This window comes from Carassius gibelio, chromosome A2, assembly GCF_023724105.1.
Source record: "Carassius gibelio isolate Cgi1373 ecotype wild population from Czech Republic chromosome A2, carGib1.2-hapl.c, whole genome shotgun sequence".
Taxonomy (NCBI): Eukaryota; Metazoa; Chordata; class Actinopteri; order Cypriniformes; family Cyprinidae; genus Carassius; species Carassius gibelio.
This window is the reverse complement of record NC_068372.1, coordinates 31,326,337-31,346,724: the sequence shown is the minus strand read 5'-3', so window position 1 is coordinate 31,346,724 and position 20,388 is coordinate 31,326,337. Positions and strand designations below refer to the sequence as shown.

The 20,388-nt window shown below is 36.4% G+C and overlaps 1 protein-coding gene and 2 gene segments (V, D, J or C); all 3 read left to right on the top strand.

Moving 5' to 3' along the window:
• The first annotated feature begins 1,009 nt into the window (after nt 1-1,009).
• Nucleotides 1,010-6,446, top strand: LOC127939031 (nonsense-mediated mRNA decay factor SMG7-like). The gene is made up of 6 exons (XM_052536013.1): nt 1,010-1,662; nt 2,133-2,210; nt 2,551-2,704; nt 2,851-3,021; nt 3,391-3,545; nt 3,692-6,446. The coding sequence occupies exons 1-6, from the start codon at nt 1,657-1,659 to the stop codon at nt 3,803-3,805; spliced, it is 678 nt and encodes a 225-aa protein (XP_052391973.1). The 5' UTR covers nt 1,010-1,656; the 3' UTR covers nt 3,806-6,446.
• Nucleotides 6,447-8,814: 2,368 nt separating this feature from the next.
• LOC127939055 (T cell receptor alpha variable 3-like) lies at nt 8,815-9,501 on the top strand. The segment is given in 2 exon segments: nt 8,815-8,907; nt 9,041-9,501. Coding segments are annotated over 2 exon segments (354 nt in total).
• A 1,149-nt stretch (nt 9,502-10,650) lies between these two features.
• On the top strand, nt 10,651-11,265 carry LOC127939035 (T cell receptor alpha variable 9-2-like). The segment is given in 2 exon segments: nt 10,651-10,741; nt 10,813-11,265. Coding segments are annotated over 2 exon segments (471 nt in total).
• Nucleotides 11,266-20,388: the final 9,123 nt, after the last annotated feature.

Sequence of the window (20,388 nt, the reverse complement as noted above, 5' to 3'; positions counted from 1 at the left end):
ATCAAAATTAATTTGACATGAACCAAGAGAAAACATTACCGTCTACAGCCTCGAGAGTGCGCTCTATGCTGCTCACTGCTCTTGTAGTCTACACTGAGCAACATAGAGCTCCCTCTTGTGGCTATAGTCGGTAATGTTTTCTCTTGGTTCTTGGTTCTAAACAAATGCGACTTATAGTCCAGTGCAACTTTTGTTTTTTTTCCTTGTCATGACGTATTTTTGGACTGATGCGACTTCTACTTAGAGTCCGAAAAATACGGTAATATTAACATGATTTGATAATAGCATTATATCCTATTACTCAATATTTAGGATGCATACTGTGTGTACAAAAACAATCATATTGTGAAAACGGAAGTAATTTCTTCTGTGTTGTGACGCACATCTGAGAGTAACGCATCATCATAAAGAAAATAAATGGGAACATGGTTCTTTGGATTGTAAAATGGATTGTTCTTTGGGCTGTGGATTGTATTTTGAGATGTGGCCATTGCACTCACAAATGGTGCAAAATGATCATGCAAAAGGCAGGGTTTCAATGATTTAAGTCCTGTATACATCACCTGAGAGAAGTCGGCTGTTTTTCACCGGAAGGTTCGCTTATGACATTTTGATATATTTTCAAATGTAATTTATTGATGGCAAAGATTTCCAACTGCCATTTACTCCAGTCTTCAGCGTCTCGCTATCCTTCAGAAATCATTCTAATACGCTGATTTGCTGCTCCAGAAATATTTCTTACCATTATGTGCTGCCTAATATTTTTGTGGAAACTAATTGCATAATGTAATTGAATGCGATATTTTATTTCAGACGGCCAAGTGGCAAGACGTTTTAAACAGATTTGGATTTTAAATATTTGATTTCCAAATTAATAACTTTCATCATTCATGAATTTAAAAAGGACAACATGAGGTTAAACATGCAATATAGTTCATAAATGCTTTAAACGTTCATCTTTTCATAATGTGTTCATGTTATTTATTAATAGTGTACTGCTTGGCGCAGTGTTCCCTAATTAGTAAGCAAGCATTCCTTTCCGAACACAGCTTCAGTGCTTATTCTCAGTCACTTGCTTCCACTTGCCCTTTGGTTTCTACGGGCTTAGCATCTGTACAATATCTGTTATGACTATGATTATCATAGTTTTCCGGCTTTAGCTGGGGATCATTTACAGCCATACTTTGTTTTATTGAAACTTGATCTCCGCGCATGCTTTCTAATTTTTCATCTCTTTCACGTTTCCACCTCTAGCTGTTTAACTGCTCTGAAGCATTCTGAGATGCGTTTCTGTGTTGTTTGAAAGACTATTTTACTTTTGAGTAAGTCAAACAGCTTTATCACAGGTCGCAAACAGAAATCAGGTTGAGAATCGCACTAATCTTCACAGGCTGCTGTTTTTCTCAGCTATGACAGGCTGCTTCCTTTTTTCTTACATCCTGTTTCTCTCATCCCTTTCCCTCCCTCCCTCTGTCTCTCCTTCCTTCCCCTTTGTGCCTCGTCTTTCACTAGGACAACAAGAGCTCCCCTCTTCTGCCCCCAGACCTGTTAAAGACTCTGGCGGACTTTGAGGAGGAGGAGGAGCTGCTCTTTACTAAACCTCATGATTTCTACCAGGCCTTGGCTGGCCCTCTTAATTCTGCTCCTGGAAGGAACATGTTTGTATGTAGTTCTCTTCCTATCATGTCGTCAGGCTGGAGTGGATATAGAAATTACATATATGCTTCTGTGGACAAAAACAAAAACAAAAAATCTGTTTCCTGTGTCCAATAGCAGTTTGGTAATAACTACTAAATTGTTATTACCGTTTTCCACATATTGGAATACACAAATAATAAAAGTAATTGAAACTAAGGAATTATAAATGTATGGGACACATGTAACTTCGAGGCACATCCTGGAATACTTTTAAAACCATATTGAAGAAGGCTATTCAGATTTAAATTAATGTATTGGTATAATTTATTTTTGTTTATTAATTTTATACAAATTATTTGTTATAAATAATGTTTGGCTTTCTGGAAATATATATTTTTTCCTACTACTGTGGTCTGTTGGAAATGATTGATCGGTGTTGGAACTTGCATGTCTATTGCGGAGTTCTCATCTTTTTTGCTTCTCTCTCTCTGTAGCTGCCAAATCAGTCCCGACTAGACAGTGGAGCTGATGTGATTGGTCAATCCTCTCTTCTCCCCCGATTTTCCATTCAGGTAGCCTAAAACTGCTTTTCTCTTTCTCAAACAATCACTTTAGTCTTGCATTTTAAATCAAAAATCACCAGGTGGCAGTGTTTTCATTCTAAACATAACCAGTTTTTGTGCTTTTTTTGGGCTGGGTGTTGCTATATTCTTACTTTCCAAACATGCTTTGACTGGTAATGAAAATACAAATCTTTTTTAATAAAAAATTATGAAGTGCAATAACCCAATATTTTCCAGATAGTATTCTCCCCGTTTTCTGACCTAACTCCGGTATATCTATCAAAGCTAGTCGCAAAAAGGCAAAAAGAAAAGAAAATATTGATTAAATAGCTTTTGTTGTTGTTTACAGGAGAACTCCTACCAGAACAGCATTTTTAGCGAAGCCTATGGTAAAAATATGGCTCCTGTGTCTAAGCCGGACATACCCATGATGCACCAGGAGCCTTCACTCTACTCCCTGTTTGAAGGAAATCCATGGTCCCCTTCCATTCCTGCTAGCTCAGGTACCATGTTGTAATTTTGATCTACTGTAGAATAGGATCAATTATAGAAATCATTTAACGATGTTTAATTTTGTTCATAGCCGTAATTTTAGATTGTACAGGGGATCAGTTTGTTAATGATTTGTTCCTATCTTTTGTTGTTCTAGATCATTCTACACCAGCCAGTCAGTCCCCTCACTCTTCCAACCCAAGCAGCCTGCCTTCCTCCCCTCCCACCCACAGCCATGGCTCTCTGCCCTTTTCCAACTTCGGCCCCATTGGGACGCCAGACAGCAGAGACCGCCGTGGTACCGATCGCTGGAAGGCTGAGAAAACTGGTAATATTGGTTATTCCCATGCAGAGAGTGTGCTCCTTTGGTTTATGTGTCTCTTCTTTTAGTCAACTTTATTACCACTGACCAGTGTCAGACTGCACTGTAGGCTATGGTATTTACTTTCTTTATACTACAACATGATTATAGAATAAAGAAGTAGAAAGTCTGTTCATTTTACAAGTTCAACCCCCCCCCCCCCCCACCCACTTTGTTTCATTTTAAATTATTTGTATGTTTTAGTAAATGTTATGTAGAATGAATATACATTTAATAGCAGTTGTTATGCTTGTATTATTTACATTCTTAAAATGAAATGGCCTGATTGACCACAAGTAGTAGTTAATAAACTGTTAATCATATACTGTCTTTCAGGTGTGAGCGGCTTTGGGTTGGACTACCTGCCTTCTGCCTCGTCCTCCTCTGTGACCGATACCAACAGCTGGCACCAGGGGGCGCAAACCAGCAGCTGGGCAGCCCAGGACATGCCAATGGAGGACTCCTCCACTGTCCTCCTTGACAGTTTCAAGGTAGCATGGGATGTTCTGTCTAATATTTAGTGTGTACTGTTTTCTACACATTCACTGGCCAACAACAGAGTTGTTATATATTTTATCATTTTACTTTAGTCTTAATTAGCCTCCATATTCCCTTTCTTCTATCCCTTTTTGTGTAGTCAATCTGGTCGAGCTCTATGATGCAGCCCGGTCCGTCTGCTCTGGAGCAGCTCCTGATGCAGCAGAAACAGAAGCAGCAGCGCGGTCATGGCAACATGAACCCGCCACACTGAGAGTCCACAGGAAGACGCACATGTGTGAAACATGATTCAACAAAAGAGGTGAAACACCACAAGCTCCAATCGGAAATTTCCGGCATTACCTGCGCGCAGAAGCTGGAGACGGCAAACGATGTGAAGCGACAGGCTCAAAACGAACCGCTCGCCTGACCGACGAGGGACGTGCAGCCCTCTCCTCTCCTCTATCTCTCTCACTCACTCTGTCTCTCTCCCTGTGAGGGCGTGCAAGCACCTGACCCGTCACGCTGCTCCGCACGTAGCCGCTGCAGAACACTGACTCTGAGGGGGACAAACTCTCTCTGATTGCAACACCTCTCTTCCTCTGGGGGGGGGTCAAAGGTCATTCTCCTGTCTCATCTGGACTTAAGACTCTGGACTAGACACCCTCATGCCCCCTGCTTAAATCTCTCTCTGTGACCGGCTCGCCGTACGTTAAGGAGTTGGGTGTGTGCGTGTCAGAAAGGGATGTTTATTGACGGCAGACGTGGTAATACGAGGGACAAAAAAAGCAAGAAGGACTGGTTTTGTGTTTTTATTCCAAGTCTGGATTCATTTTCTCAGAGGGATTCCTGTCGCTGTGTTCAGAATAAAAAATAAATAAATAAAAAAATGAATGAAGGATGATGCGAACAGCATGAAAGTGCACTTCTAGAGAATGTGCTCGGATATTAGATTGACACAGGCATGGATCATGGTGTTGTCATGTACAGTCTGTTGTTTTGTAAGAAGAGTTCGCAGAACGGGACAGGGAACGTCTCTAAAGTTCGAACCATTATGAAGCTCATAGCGACATTATAGCTCGATCAGTATCAAGCGGAGTTGGGGGTTAGACTATAGATGTAGGATGTAGTATCATTAGCTGCAATAGAGACTGCATTTATTAACAATACTGTATTTTGTGACTTGTTCTGTAGCAGTTTTAGCTCTCTGAAATATTATTCAGTAAATATGTTGAATAGTTTACTGCTAACGGGGGAGTTCATTCGCTATAAATGTGTGCTTCCCCTTTTCCCTCCTCTCCTCATTACTTTATTCTCTAGCTTAAATGCATAACGGCTTCTTTTGTTCTTGTTCTGCCTTTTTATTAATAGTTTTAAGCTTTATCAGCTCTCTTTGTGCCTGGTCTGTGTTTTTGCTCTTCCTTTTTTTGTTCTTTCTCTATTTTTGTTTTAAGGAATCGTTAGCATCGGAATCACAGTTGGCACTGTAGGGGTGAGGAGAACGGGGCTAGCTGTGACGCTTGTTAGCTCGGCAGAAAGGGATGTGAACCGGTGAAACTCAATTTCCCACAGCCACTGTACTCGGTTTAAAACCACAGAACGTACCTCCGAAAAGACCCTCAGCTCCCGTTACACTTAGCACTAAAAAGTCGTCTCTGAGGAAGAGCGTCAAGCCCGATTACTGCTTCATTCTGAAATCTTGTTACGTATATGATCGGTTGCCTTGGGTTAGCGTCACATGGCCATGTTTCTCAAGCTAGAAAAGGGACAAGTCGTCATAGACGCCCTGTTCGCAGCCTGTTTGGTTTTTTCTTCGAAGTAAAAAGCAAATATTGTAACTGTTCTCTTTTTAGTAGAGGATATAGCACTGAGTAGGCCTTTGAGACCTTGTGTGGGTGCCACTCTCTTTGGTAGAGATGTTCTGGGGCCAGGGGTTTGCGTTGGATAGGCTGAAATATCTAGAAAGCATTCACAGTGGTCATTTCTTCCTGGTTAAGTAAGATGTTTTTGTTCGGCGAAGGTTATATGAAAGACATACTCTCTCGTATGATGAGAATAAAGCGTGTTTTTATTTTTGAGTAGAGAACATTTTATTAAAGACGAACTTTAAATGATGTGTCTATTTGCTGTGTGATTGTGCTTCTCTTGTTGCATTTAAAATTGTATAAAAAAAATAGAGGAATAAATGATTAAATGGAACCATAAAAGTTGAGTTCAGTCTAAGTATCATCTGCGGAAGAATCTACAAGCAAAGTTTCAGTGGGAGCCGTGTGCCCCATTTTGTTCATCTTTTGTTTTCCTATTAAAATCGTTCAGCAAGTTTCAGAAGCCAGTGCTCTGATTGGTTGCTGTGGATGCCCAATATTCTTATATTCTTTTATTTTGGATGACTTTTGGTGCACGGTCTTGTGTGGATGTGCTTTTTTCGATACCCTCTATCTCAATGCATTGTAAATGTGGATTTTTCCCCTGTTGTTCAGTATTCCTTTTTTTTTTTTTTATTGTGGCTTCTGTAGTGACGTACATTACAATGCTGATCACAGGACAACAGCCTTGTGCCTCTGGGCCGTAATATAACATTCCAATAGTAAAGCTAAAAGAAAATATAACAGCCAGCTTTTTACATTCAAATTACCACTAAGACAGTTTGTCCCGACCCTAAATTCAGTCTGTCACTGATTCTGCATGAAATCCATATTTCAGAATGCCTTGTATTTTGGATGAGGGAGATATCCAGTCAAGGGATTTTTTTTTTTTTTTTTTTTTTTTTTTTTAAGAGGATTTTGTCAGGGAATAGTTGGGGGTGAGGATATCTCCTTCTATAATGGGCTTGATTTATTGTGTTCTTGTCTCTTTGTGGACACTTGTAAACTGGAATCAGCTATGCCTTTAATAAAATAAACCATGTCCTCATAGTCGGACTTGAGTCTTTTCTGTACCTCACACTTTCTCATACCTCGAAGTTCCTCCTCCTACCTTGAATCACAGACAAGTGCATGTCAGGGACACGGATGACTGTTAACCACAACATAACTAAAAGCTGCATGTGTTTAAACAGCTAGTATTACGTCATGACCCGATATCCTTTATAGCAGCCATTAAAAATCTTCTAGTATGAAATAAACTTAATCACTGTTTCATTTCTGAACTCTGTAAGAAAATCTCTGGTCTTTGCACATTGGTTTTATGGTGCATTCTGGAAAATGATTGATCGCTTTATTGCAGCAACAAATCCACAGTACTTGCAACTGTGATTATATTTACAAGTGAATTCCACAAACTTAACTGTAGGGGGCTTCAAAGTCATAAAAATGCACAAAACTACATAGTTGATTTAATTCATTAGTTATCATGAATTATAGTGTTCATATTGGTTGAAGTTTATAAATGTTTTGGTTAAATTCATAAATGTATTTAATTTTTTTTTCATAAGAGAGTTTAAATTTGTGTGGAAAGTTACATATTGATTTGCTATTTTAACATATTTGACAACTAATTAATGAATTAACTAATGAACATTAAGTTAATGTAGACATAACCCTATATTTAAGCATTACCATTTTATTTGATCACTATCCAGTTAATTATTGTACATTTGATTTGGTATAATATTGACTTACTTGAGGGGGAAATGGGTTTTACTGTAAATCACAGAGGAATGAACCGTGAACTTGATGCTGTCTAGAAATTGAAGGAACATCTCTCAGCTCCTCACCCACTTCCTGAGAGGAAACCAGAGTGGTTGAAGATCATCTTACCACACACACCAGCTGCCATATCATCTCTCTCCTTAATGCAAGTTCTATTAAACCGTTTTTGCCACAGAATATTTCAGTGTGCCCAGTGATATAAAATGCCTAAGAAGCTTTACAAAAACTCACATGTAGTTTTTGCTTTAAAAAAAATAAAGATCAAATAAGAATTAAACCATAGTTATATCTTGTACAAACCACAATGCTCCTTTCATTACACCTGCTGGAAGAAAAGAACTGTGCTTAGGAGGAAACTGTAAAAGAAGATTACATTCCCGATAATTGTTTTGTCATGCATTTTTTTGTTTTTTTGAAGGAATAGTTTAAACAAGAATGAAAATTTGCTGAAAATTTACTTGACTAATGCTATCCAGATGATTTTGGATTAGCATTAGTTATGCTAACCAGATGAGTTTGTTTCTTCATTGGAACAGATTTGGTGAAACTGTGCATTACATCGTTTGCTCACCAGTGGATCTGCATTGAATTGCTGCCATCAGAATGAGAGTCCAAACAGCTGATAAAACCATCACAATAATGCACAAGTCATTTTGTCCTGTTTGTCAATTAATGTCATATGAGGCTAAAAGCTGTGTGTTTGTAATAAACCATTTAAATGCTGTGTAATTAATCTAAATTAATCTTTAATGACATGAGGGTGACTACATTTTCAGCAAATTTAAAATTTTAGGTGGACTATTACATTAATCCTTTCATAAGCAGTTATACGCTTATGGATACTGCATGGATTTTTGCTCTTGCATGTGGCACTCTTGTGAATGACATCCTCCAGTCCAAAATGAGATGTTCCGTCCAGAAATTATTAAAATATTAAAGACTCCCTTGAGGGATGTCATAAGCTTTAACTCATGTATTAGTCTACCTGAAACAAACATTAATTTAAACAGCTTAACAACTGTAACAGTATTTCTCATCTGTGTATTATTCATGTTCACTCCAGTCAATACTGTAGCTCAGTTTATGGTTTTTAATGCTGTTTTAAGTGTAACTTTAAGGGTTGGAGATTGTTTGAGACATCATCTGTTTGAAAAGGAAAGAATGCACATTTTTGTTCAAGAACAGATTGTGCTGAATTAAAACTTAATTTTGGTTATAATCAACATGTTGCTCTGCTTAACTGGCTTGTTTTGTTCTGTTATATTTAAGTATTCCATTTACTTGTCTTTTCTATTGCTTTGTCTACTTGAGATTATTAAGTGTGGAGCTTTTACATAATATTAGTTTTTTTGTCCACATAGAAGAACTTGCCGTTTTTTTACTTCCATAATGCTAATGGTGCTTTTCCTTACACATATAAAGATGGCAGGGTAACCAAAGATAAATGCACAAAGAGACAGCAACTCTGAGCTCTATATGACAGATTATGAGCAAACAATCTAGAGGAAATTAAACTAACTGACAGTTTCTCAATTTCTAATGTAAAACAACAGGAAATATCAGAAACCACACCCACATTTACAGACATTATAGCTGCACAAATGACTCTCCATTCATACATTTACCTTTCAACCTATAACCATTAATGCATATTTACAGACCTAGTTTATTGGTAAATTTCTCACAATGGAGAGATGTGTTCTACTAATTCTTATAACGGTATCAGGTAAAGTGCACTTTAAATATTAGCACTACACTAAAATAGATATAAACATATTTAATTCTTAGATGTTGAACTAAAATGCTTGAAATCACATGTGATAAAGGAGTTTTATAAAACATAATTAATTATTTTGCAGGTGTGTTTGCTGACAGCATTGAACCAAAAGACAAGGATAATATAAACAGTAAAGAAGGAGAGTCTGTGACACTGAGCTGCACATATGATACAAGCGGCACTTATGCTATGCTTTTCTGGTACAGACAGTATCCAAACAGAGAACCTCAATATTTACTGCGTAAAGGTGCTCGATCATGGAGCTACAGTGAGGATATACCAGACCGCCGGTTTCAGTCAGTTACTTCTGTATCATCCACTGAATTTACTATGGACAGTGTAACTCTGTCAGATTCAGCTCTCTATTATTGTGCTCTAAGAGTTGGAGCCCAGTGATACAAAATACCTGAGAGGCTTTACAAAAACTCACAAACAAAATAAATGCTTTGAATCATATCTGATAAAGTGAAAAACAAACCACAGTTGTACTTTACATGAGCCACAAAACCTGTGAATAAAAGGTTATGGTAACACCTGCTTTAACTTAACAGATAAATAAAAATTAAGCATGAAAAGTTTCATTCAACAATTATTACTCTGAAAAAGTGACTGCTTTGTTCATGCTAATGATTCAATAACTCATTTATTTACCGTATTTTCCGGAGTATAAGTTGCACTTTTTTTCATAGTTTGGCTGGTCCTGCGACTTATAGTCAGGTGCGACTTATTTATCAAAATGAATTTGACATGAACCAAGAGAAATGAACTAAGACAAATGAACCAAGAGAAAACATTACCGTCTCCAGCCTAATGCTGCTCAGTGCTCCTGTAGTCTACCACTGAAAACAGAGGGCCCTCTCGCAGCTGTAGACGGTAATGTTTCTTTTGGTTTTTGGTTCTAAATAAATGCGACTTATATATGTTTTTTTCCTCATCATGACGTATTTTTGGACTGATGTGACTTATACTCAGGTGCGACTTATAGTCCGAAAAATACGGTAGTTGATTCTGTCTGTCAGTGTGAGTCAGATTATTTGAATATGAAGACTATCTTTAGGGGGAGGTGCATTAGCAGGAGACCTGCTGTTCTACAGTAGAGAGTGAATCAATGTTACATCAATAAAGGTCTGTCCTGCAGATGTCCTGTCCTGTTTTTCAGTCTGTTCACTAACATGTAAAAATATTCTATGCCAAAGTGTCAGATTTAATTTTCTTGCTTGCTGTTCTGCTGTGGCATGTGAAATTTTCATTTAAATGATTTCAACTTGAATTCTGTCTTCCTATTTGCAAGTGTCAGTTTTGGGAATGTCATCACACCAGTCCAAACTGAAGTGTTTTGGACAGAAGGACACAATAAAACTCCTTTAACTGCTCCTCAGCAGTTAGTATTGCCCATATCCCGGTTCAGCTCCTGAATACTTTTTAGTCATTTTTCATACTACAGAGAGTTAAACAAAAGTCTGAAATTGTAGATCAAGATCCTTGATTCTCTGGAAAACTTTAAAAAAAAAAAAAAGAAAAAAAAAACTGTGCAAAAGCACATCATACTTCTGTTAGGTAATTGAAAATTAGAGAAAAATTACATTACTTTGAAAGATAACAAGTCCAAGCAGATTTAGGCATCAATCCATCATATATGTTAATGTCAAAAGTCAAAAGGTGGAGCTAAACACAGGTTGTGAAACAGATTAGTTCAGTGATAGTCAGCATCACAGATCACTGATGCAAGCAGGAACTACCATCATGTTCACTTGTGTGCTTTTACTCCTGACTTTTACTCAAGGTAAAATCTTACAAGTATCATTATATCAACATATCTCATTTTAAACATGCTTAAATAAGCTGTTGTTGTAGGTAACAGAGCTAAAGATGTCATCACCCCATACAGTGATGCAGCATTTGCCACTGAGACTGAGAGTGTGAAACTCTCTTGTAACTACACTGGTTCTGTTGATAGTCTTCACTGGTATCTGCAACATGCAGGTTCACCACCACAGTTCCTCATTCTGGAGTACTATGGAACAACTACTCGTGTGAATCCTGGAATATCCATCAGTCACAGAAAAGAAGAGAATAGTGTGGATCTGATCATCTCTTCTGCTGCTGTATCAGACTCTGCTCTCTACTACTGTGCCCTGCAGCCCACAGTCACAGGAAACACTCTACACTTCATACAAGAACCTGACTGGCTCTATAATGAGATGTCAATAACAGCAAGTAGTATCCACACAGATGAAGGTACTTTTATTTTGATGATACATTAAAATTAATAATTAATTATACATTTTCTGGCTGGTTATATTATGCTGGTTACATGTATTGATTTAACTCTCATTATTGAAAAGTAATATTTTCAGATGTTTCATCATGTTTTGAAAACTTCAATAACTAAAGTAAACATTTATCATCCTTTATATTTTTCAGGTTCACCAATGTTTTATCCTTGTTAGACTCCTGAATGTTGTCAACGGGAGAACAAATGTTTATCACACCACCACTGGGGGGTGCTGTTTACATACAAATGTTTCTGAGAGGACACCTACTGTAACTGTATCTGAAATGAATTCCCATATGCAAGGAACAACAGAAGATGGCCCTTTTTCTGGACTTATGTGTAATTTGGTGAAACTATTCTTAAAGGGGTCCTTTTATTCTTTTTCACTTTTTCAACTTTAGTTTTCCTGCAATGTTCTTGTTTGAGCATAAAAATATCAGCAAAGTTGCAAAGCTCAAAGTCCACTTCAAAAGGAGATAATCACAACAGTAATCACTTTTCAAAAAGTACAACAAATGACTCGTTTGGACTACAACGCATATTTTCTGGGATTTGTGATATCACAAATACTGACAAATGGGATGAAGGGTCCCGTTTGAGCTGCACAAGAGAAGGCAACGAGTGTTATCACTTTGTCAGAGACACGTTAGCTTTCCCAAAACAGACAAACTTAGAGTGGTTGCAATCATCCACTAATATCTTTAAAAAAAAAAATTATAAACCCATATTATAAATGCCTAATATAATCAATATAGATATCAATCAAAATAAAATTTGTCACTAGACTGCAAATATAATACAAACTGCATTTTCAAATATTAAATATAGTAGTCTCTTGTTTGTTTAGCTTTAAACTATCTTTATAGTAACATAATGAACACAATGAACATAAAAACAACTAATGTAGGAAGAGACTTATTCATCAAGAAATATAGTTATTGTTAAGATACTGATACACTGACTGAAGGCACAATCTTATCATCTCTGCTTTTAATAAGACAAAACAGAGAAGGTGGTCTAAATAATCCACACCCACACTGAAGCTACAAATAGGCTACTACATACAGTATATACACCATATATTTACATTTTAACTTCAGTTTACAAAGACAGTAAACCTTCCCAACATGGAGAGATGCTTTCTACTGATTATTATAATCTGAGCAAACTCAGTGTATATTAAACTCAGTGTATATTAAAATGTTTTAAGCCATGCTTATATTTTTTACTCTATTATTACTATCTACTAACCACAAACACACTAGTGTAAAACCTGTTGGAAAAAAAGAGCTGTGCTAAAGAGGAACCTGTAGACCTGTTGTCATTTCATGGAAAACCCTCCAACAAAAGAGCCTCTGAAAATAAAGTTTTCCATGTTAAATTTAATATTTGCCATAGTGTGAATAAGCGTATCTTACAATTAAAATGAGTTTCATATTTTTTTAAAGAATAGTTTACTCAAAAATTAAAAACTGCTGAAAATGTGCTCACCCTTACGCTATCCATTATGAGTTTGTTTCTTCATTGGAACAGATTTGGTGAAATTTAGCATTACATTGTTTTCTCACCTGTGGATCTCCAGTGAATGGGTGCCATCAGAACGAGAGTCCAAACAGCTGATAAAAAATCACGATAATCCACAAGTAATCCATGCAACTCCAGTTTATCAATGTCATATAAGGCCAAAAGCTGTGCATTTCTAATAGCCAGATGTATCATTAAAATGTTTTAACTTCAAACTGTTGCTTCAATCTAAAATATGACTGCAGTAAAAAAAAAATCTTGTCTGAATCAGGAGAGAAATATGGACACTTGTTAGCACTGTTTACAAGCAAAAACAGTCCAAAACATTGAATATTATGTATTATGGACTCATATTTTGTCCAGAAGTGTTAGTTCACCTGAAAATGAAAATGATGTCATTAATGACTCACCCTCATGTCATTCCAAACCCGTAAAGACCTCCGTTTATCTTCAGAACACAGTTTAAGATTTTAGATTTATTCAGAGAGGTTTCTGTTCCTCCATTCAAAACATATGGACGGTATACTGTCCATGTCCAGAAGGGTAATAAAAACATTAATCTTTTCTTCCGGGTCTGTGAGCGTGTTCACTGCAGTGTAGTGATGTCCGGTTCACAAACGAATCATTAGATTTAACTTGAAGCAGTTCACCAAATCGAACTGAATTCTTTGAAATGGTTTGCGTCTCCAATACGCATTATTCCACAAATGACTTAAGCTGTTAACTTTTTTAATGTGACTGACACTCCCTCTGAGTTCAAACAAACCAATATCCCGGAGTAATGCATGCACTCAAACAGTAAACTGACTGAACTGCTGTGAAGAGAGAACTCAAGATGAACCAGATAACGAACAAACGATTGACGACCCATTGAAAGTGACATGATGTGTAGCCAGGTACGGTGTCCCATACTCTGAATACATTCACTCCATTCATACATTCATTCACACCCCCCTAATTCCTGCTGGTACTGAGAATCCAACCTGCGTGTGAACCATTAGGCCACAACTGCTCTTTTGGTACTAAAGTAAAACTTCTGACCTGTGTATTCTTATTTAAAATACTGTAGGCTTCAAATGGGGATTCATCAATTATGGACTGCAGCTTTATGGGGAGTTAATCTGAGACCTCTTCCTTAACTTGACAAAGAATGAAAGATTAGTAGACAGTTGGTGCTAAATACTTCATTGTGCAAAATGATTACTCCCTATTTCCATGCTTTGCTTTGTTGTCTTGAGTGTATTCCAGATTGAATGTACTGACTAATAATAATTGTTATTTTTGGTCCCACTTTATATTAGGTGGCCTTAACTACTATGTACTTACATAAAAAATATGTTTATATGTTTATAAGTTTTCATATTGTATTGTAAAACACTTTTGCTGCTATTGAGGTGGGATAGGGGTAAGGTTAGGGAGAGGGTTGGAGGTATGGGTATGTTTAAGGGTGGGTTAAGGTGTAAAGTATGGGTCAACAGTGTAATTATAAATGTAATTACAGAAATTAAATACAGATGTAATTACATGTCATTTTTTTATATAAGTACAATGTACAAACATGTATGTACACAATAAGTACATTGTACTAAATTATTAATTAAAATGTAAATACATAGTAGTTAAGGCCACTTAATATAAAGTGGGTCCGTTATTATTATTATTATTATTATTATTATTTAATATACAAATGAAAGTGTTATGTTTCAGTACATTATAACATGATAACTGCATGAATTTTGACTCTTGGTGTTGTCAGTTTATATTACATTTACATTACATTATTCATTTAGCTGACGCTTTTATCCAAAATTGCTATATATGTCAGAGGTCGCACACCTCTGGAGCAACTATAGGGGTTAAGGGTCTTGCTCAGGGACACATTGGTATCTTACAGTGGATTCGAACCTGGGTCACACCAAAGGCATGTGTCTTATCCACTACGCCATCAACATCCCCGGTTTTCCAAATGTCATCAATCCAGTCAAAAATTAAATGTTCCATCCTGAAGGAGCAAATATAACTCTGTCGTGAACATTCTCTTCAGCATATACTCTACAGTGGTATCACCAATATCCTTCTAAATATCCTTTAGTCATTCTATATTCTACTGGGAAAGTTTCCCAAAGGTCAGAAATTGTGGCTCGAGATCCTCGACTCTTGTGCCCACAGTGACCAGAAAATAAACAACACTGTACAAAGAGTAAGACAGATCACACACTGCATCACTGTCAAGCACTTAATTTAACATTCAGTTTATAGTTTTAAGAGGAGGAGTTTGCTTGAGACATCATCTGTTGACAAGGAAAGAACAGAAAGTTTAGTTGAAGAACATCTCGTGCTGAACTAAAACTTCATTCTGGTTATGATCAACATGTTGCTCTGCTTAACTGGTTTGATTTGTTCTCTTATATGTAAGTATTCCACTTATTTGTCTTTTTTTATAATTTTGCTGAGATTAATAAATGTAGAATTTGTGTTAGTTCATTTTTATGTATGTTACATTTCTATAAATTGACTTTTGATTTTGAAGGTGGCAGTTCTGCGAATGTTATCACACCAGTTCAGACTGAGGTTTTTAAGAAAGAGAGAGAAAATGTTACTCTGTCCTGTAGCTACTCCTCAGCATCTACACTGCATTGGTATCGCCAATATCCCGGATCAGCTCCTGAATTTCTTTTGATAATACTACACGCTACAGGAAAAGTTTTACAAAAGTCAGAAATTGTGGATAGAGATCCTCGCTTCTATGGGAAAGTGAATGAAGAGAAAACCCATGTGATTCTGGAGATCTCCTCTGCTAAACTGACAGATGCTGCTCTGTATTACTGTGCTCTGACGCCCACAGTGACAGGAAACACAACACCACCATATGAAAACCCTCCTAACAGTGATACTATAGGTGAATGTACTGTACCATACATGTCATGTCTTCTGAATATATGAAATTATATATATACACACTGTATATATAAGCCAAAAACAAAAACTTGAAAAAATATTATAGATTTGCATTGACACCATGATACATGTCATCTATTTAGAAAATGTAGTTGTGCTCTGATTAGGAATTACTCTTAGTTTTGCATTCATAATACTGATGTACAATACTGATCATAAAATGTATTGTTTATATTGCATTCATGATTGTTTGCATGAAATGTTTGGACAAGTTCACTTTAAAATTGCTGGTGTTGGAAAATCACTTTATGCATGTTTTTCATTTATAGTCTTCACAAAAGTAATTTAAGTCAGTAGTGTTAACCTGGGAAAATATTTCTGCAATTTCTGCAACAAAACTTATCTTAAAATGTATCATAATTCATTGTTTAATTGGACCTTTTTTGCAAAATGATGGTCTCTTAATGCATCAGTTTTATGATAAATGTACTGTATTTGTTTGTCATCTGCCACTAGGGGGTGATGTTACAACAAAAAAATCGTAAAAATTATTTTTCGTAAGGGTGTGTCAGTTTGGGGAATGTCATCACACCAGTCCAAACTGAGGTGCTTGGGACAGAGGGGCACAATATACTGTAACTCTGTCCTGTAGCTACTAGTCTGCAGTGGTATCACCAATATCCCGGTTCAGCTCCTGAACACCTTATAGTCATATTCCATGATACAGGGAAAGTTTCAAAAAAAGTCTGAAATTGTAGATTTAGATTCTCTGTAAAACTGAACAAAAAGAAAACCCCTGTGGAACTGGACAGACTCTTCTCTGTACTAATGTGCCCTAGAGCCCACTGTGACAGAAAACTAAATAAAACTGCAAAAAACATTTCAGAAATGATATTACTTTGTCAAATAGAAAGTGCAAGCAGATTTAGGCATCAATCCATCATATATGCTAATGTCTGTGTTTTTAAGAGGGTTATGTCAAAAGGTGGAGCTAAACACAGGTTGTGAAACAGATTAGTTCAGTGATAGTCAGCATCACAGATCACTGATGCAAGCAGGAACTACCATCATGTTCACTTGTGTGCTTTTACTCCTGACTTTTACTCAAGGTAAAATCTTACAAGTATCATTATATCAACATATCTCATTTTAAACAAGCTTAAATAAGCTGTTGTTGTAGGTAACAGAGCTAAAGATGTCATCACCCCATACAGTGATGCAGCATTTGCCACTGAGACTGAGAGTGTGAAACTCTCTTGTAACTACACTGGTTCTGTTGAGAGTCTTCACTGGTATCTGCAACATGCAGGTTCACCACCACAGTTCCTCATTCTGGATTACTATGGAACAATTACTCGTGTGAATCCTGGAATATCAATCAGTCACAGAAAAGAAGAGAATAGTGTGGATCTGATCATCTCCTCTGCTGCTGTATCAGACTCTGCTCTCTACTACTGTGCCCTGCAGCCCACAGTCACAGGAAACACTCTACACTTCATACAAGAACCTGACTGGCTCTATAAATGAGATGTCAATAACAGCAAGTAGTATCCACACAGATGAATGTTACATTCAAATTCATATTTAACTATACATTTACCAGCTGGTTAGTATTTCTACTAGTTAATATTTCTTATGTTCATATTTACTTAGTAAATTCGATTTTTTTTATGAAATCATTGATATAATATAACAATATAACTATTATATAACTATCTATACCATATCGATATCAATAAATAAATTCAAGTTTTATCTTCCTTTTATTTTTCAGATTCACAAAAGTATTATCCCTGTTAAACTTATGGATGTCAATGGGAGAATACATGTTTGTCACATCACCACTGGGGGGTGCTGTGTGCATTAAAATATTTTAGAAAGGACGAATTTAATGCCGCAAGCACAAACCTTACTATCAAATATTGAATATTTAAACTCTACCAAAACGGCTTTATTTAGTTTATCTTTAATGATCCTCATAGTAACATAATAAACATGATCACAGTCACATTTGCTGATGAAACTGAATCAGTAGAGGGAGATCATTATTGAACAAGAGGTAATATTTTTAAGTTTCATTCACTGAAGGCACAATCATCTCAGCTTTTAATAAGTGAAAACAAAGAAGGTGGTCTAAATAAGCCACACCCACAGTGTAACTTCACAACAAGATACTACAATCATTACAATTCAGTTTATAAAGCCTCGAGCATGAAGTTAGTAAATCTTGGAGAGATGGAGAGATGCTTTCTTCTGATTCTAATATCCACTACAGGTAAAACATGTAATCTGAGTAGATTTAGATATAATGTACATTAAAATGTTTTGGCCATGCACACATTTTTTTATTTTACTCTATTACTATAATGACATCACTTTTTTATTTTTGTAATTTTAATGTAAACATTTTATGACATTTTGGACAAACCAGCTGACCTGTTATTAAATCTCTCCAATTCTCTTGCAGGTATCTTATCTGACAGCATTCAACCGAAAGACAAGGAAACTAATATTTACGCAACTGAAGAAGAGCGTGTAACACTGAGCTGCACTTATGACACAGGCAGCAATTATGTCTATCTCTACTGGTACAGACAGTATCCTAATGGGAAACCAGAATATATACTGTTTAAAGGTGCCCGGACTTGGAGCAGTCATGAAGATATACCAGACACTCGGTTTCAGTCGATTACATCCCACACATCCACTGAACTCACTATTACTGGAGTAACTCTGTCAGATTCAGCTCTCTATTATTGTGCTCTAAGAGTAGGAGCCCAGTGATACAAAATGCCTGAGAAGCTTTACAAAAACTCATATGTACTTAAAAAAATATCAAATAAAAATTAAACCACAATCATATTTTGTGTAAAACCACAGCACTTCACAAACACAATACTGTAACACCTGCTGGAGAAAAAAAAAGTGCTTAGGTGGAAAGTATACAGGAAGATAATAATCCTTTGGTTTGTCATGCCATAATAAACCTTCCTTTTTAATGCTGTCAGCAGAAGGTCTACACTGACTAAAAGTAACAGACCAAAATATAGAACAACAAATATTTCAACGTCTCTTTAATACATTCTGACTGCAACAAACTTCAGGTTATTAGTGGTACTATGCATGTTCATATCTATCATATCTAGGCCTCAAATGCTATTTTATCTATTCTAGACTGCAACTTTTAAGGAGAGGAGTTAACTTGAGATGTCCTCCTTAAGGTGCCAAAGAATGAATGATTTGTTGAACAACAGTTTGTGCTGAATACAGCATTGTGCGAAATGATGCTCTACTTGCCAGTTTTGCTTTGTTGCTGTGTGTATATTTTCAAATCTTGATCCCTTTTAACTACGATGAATTAAATAAAGTATAAATGTTTCATTATGTAATTATTGGTATGAAAATGTAACTGTCAAAGTGCCCCTTTATTTGACCGATTTTTCCGGTCAGTTAGATGGTTTTTGTTTTGTTAGTTTTTTTTTTTTTTTGACCAGACACGTTGATGTTTTGTTGTCTTGCATATAAGTATCCTATTTCAGCTCTGTTTTGTCTACTTATTTCTATGTCTTCTTTGTCAAAATGTAGTCAAATGTTCATAATCTCATCTGCAGATTTCAGTTTTTCATCACACCGATCCAAACTGAGGTGTCTGGGACAGAGAGGGGCAATATAACTACTCATTACGTCATGATTAGTCTGCAGTGGTATCGCCAATATCTGGGTTCAGCTCCTGAATACCTTTTAGTCATATTTCATGCTATGGGAAAGTTTCACAAAACTCCATAACTGTAGAATTAAATCCTTGATTCTGACTCAATTCAGACTCTGCCCTAAACTCTGCCCTGATGCCCACTGTGACATGAAAACAGTACACACCATACAAAAACCTGACTGACTCTTACAATAAGATGTTGCCAAAAACAACAGGATCCATACAAATGAATATGTCAGTTAGATAAACTGAATTAGCTGTTACTCAAGTTATTTTGGTTTTATTATTCATTATTTTATCTTTTACTTAATAAGGTATGACACAGAAGGAGGTCAAAATAAGCCACACCCACACTGCAGTTTCACAACAAGATACTACGATCATACATTTACCTTTACTTCTTTCCACAAAGCAAGTTAGTAAACCTTCCCAACATGGAGAGATGCTTTCTTCTTATTCTAATATCCACTCCAGGTATAAGACATGTAATCTGAGCAGACTCAAATGTAATGTACAAATGTTTTGGCAATGCAATTTTCGCTATTTTTGTTACTTTATTGCAATAAAATCATCACATTTGTTGGAGAAACTGTTTTTATGAATGTAATTTTCCTTATAAATGTGATGAAGTTTCGGACAAGCCAGCTGACCTGGTATTAAATCTCTCCAATTCTCTTGCAGGTATTTTATCTGACAGCATTCAACCGAAAGACATGGAAACTAATATTTACACATCTGAAGAAGAGCGTGTAACACTGAGCTGCACTTATGATACAGGCAGCAATTATGTCTATCTCTACTGGTACAGACAGTATCCTAATGGGAAACCAGAATATATATTGTTTAAAGGTGCCCGGACTTGGAGCAGTGACGAAAATATACCAGACACTCGGTTTCAGTCCATTACATCCCAAACATCCACTGAACTCATTATTAAGAGTGTAACTCTGTCAGATTCAGCTCTTTATTACTGTGCTCTAAGAGTAACAGCCCAGTGATACAAAGTGCCTGAGAGGCTTTA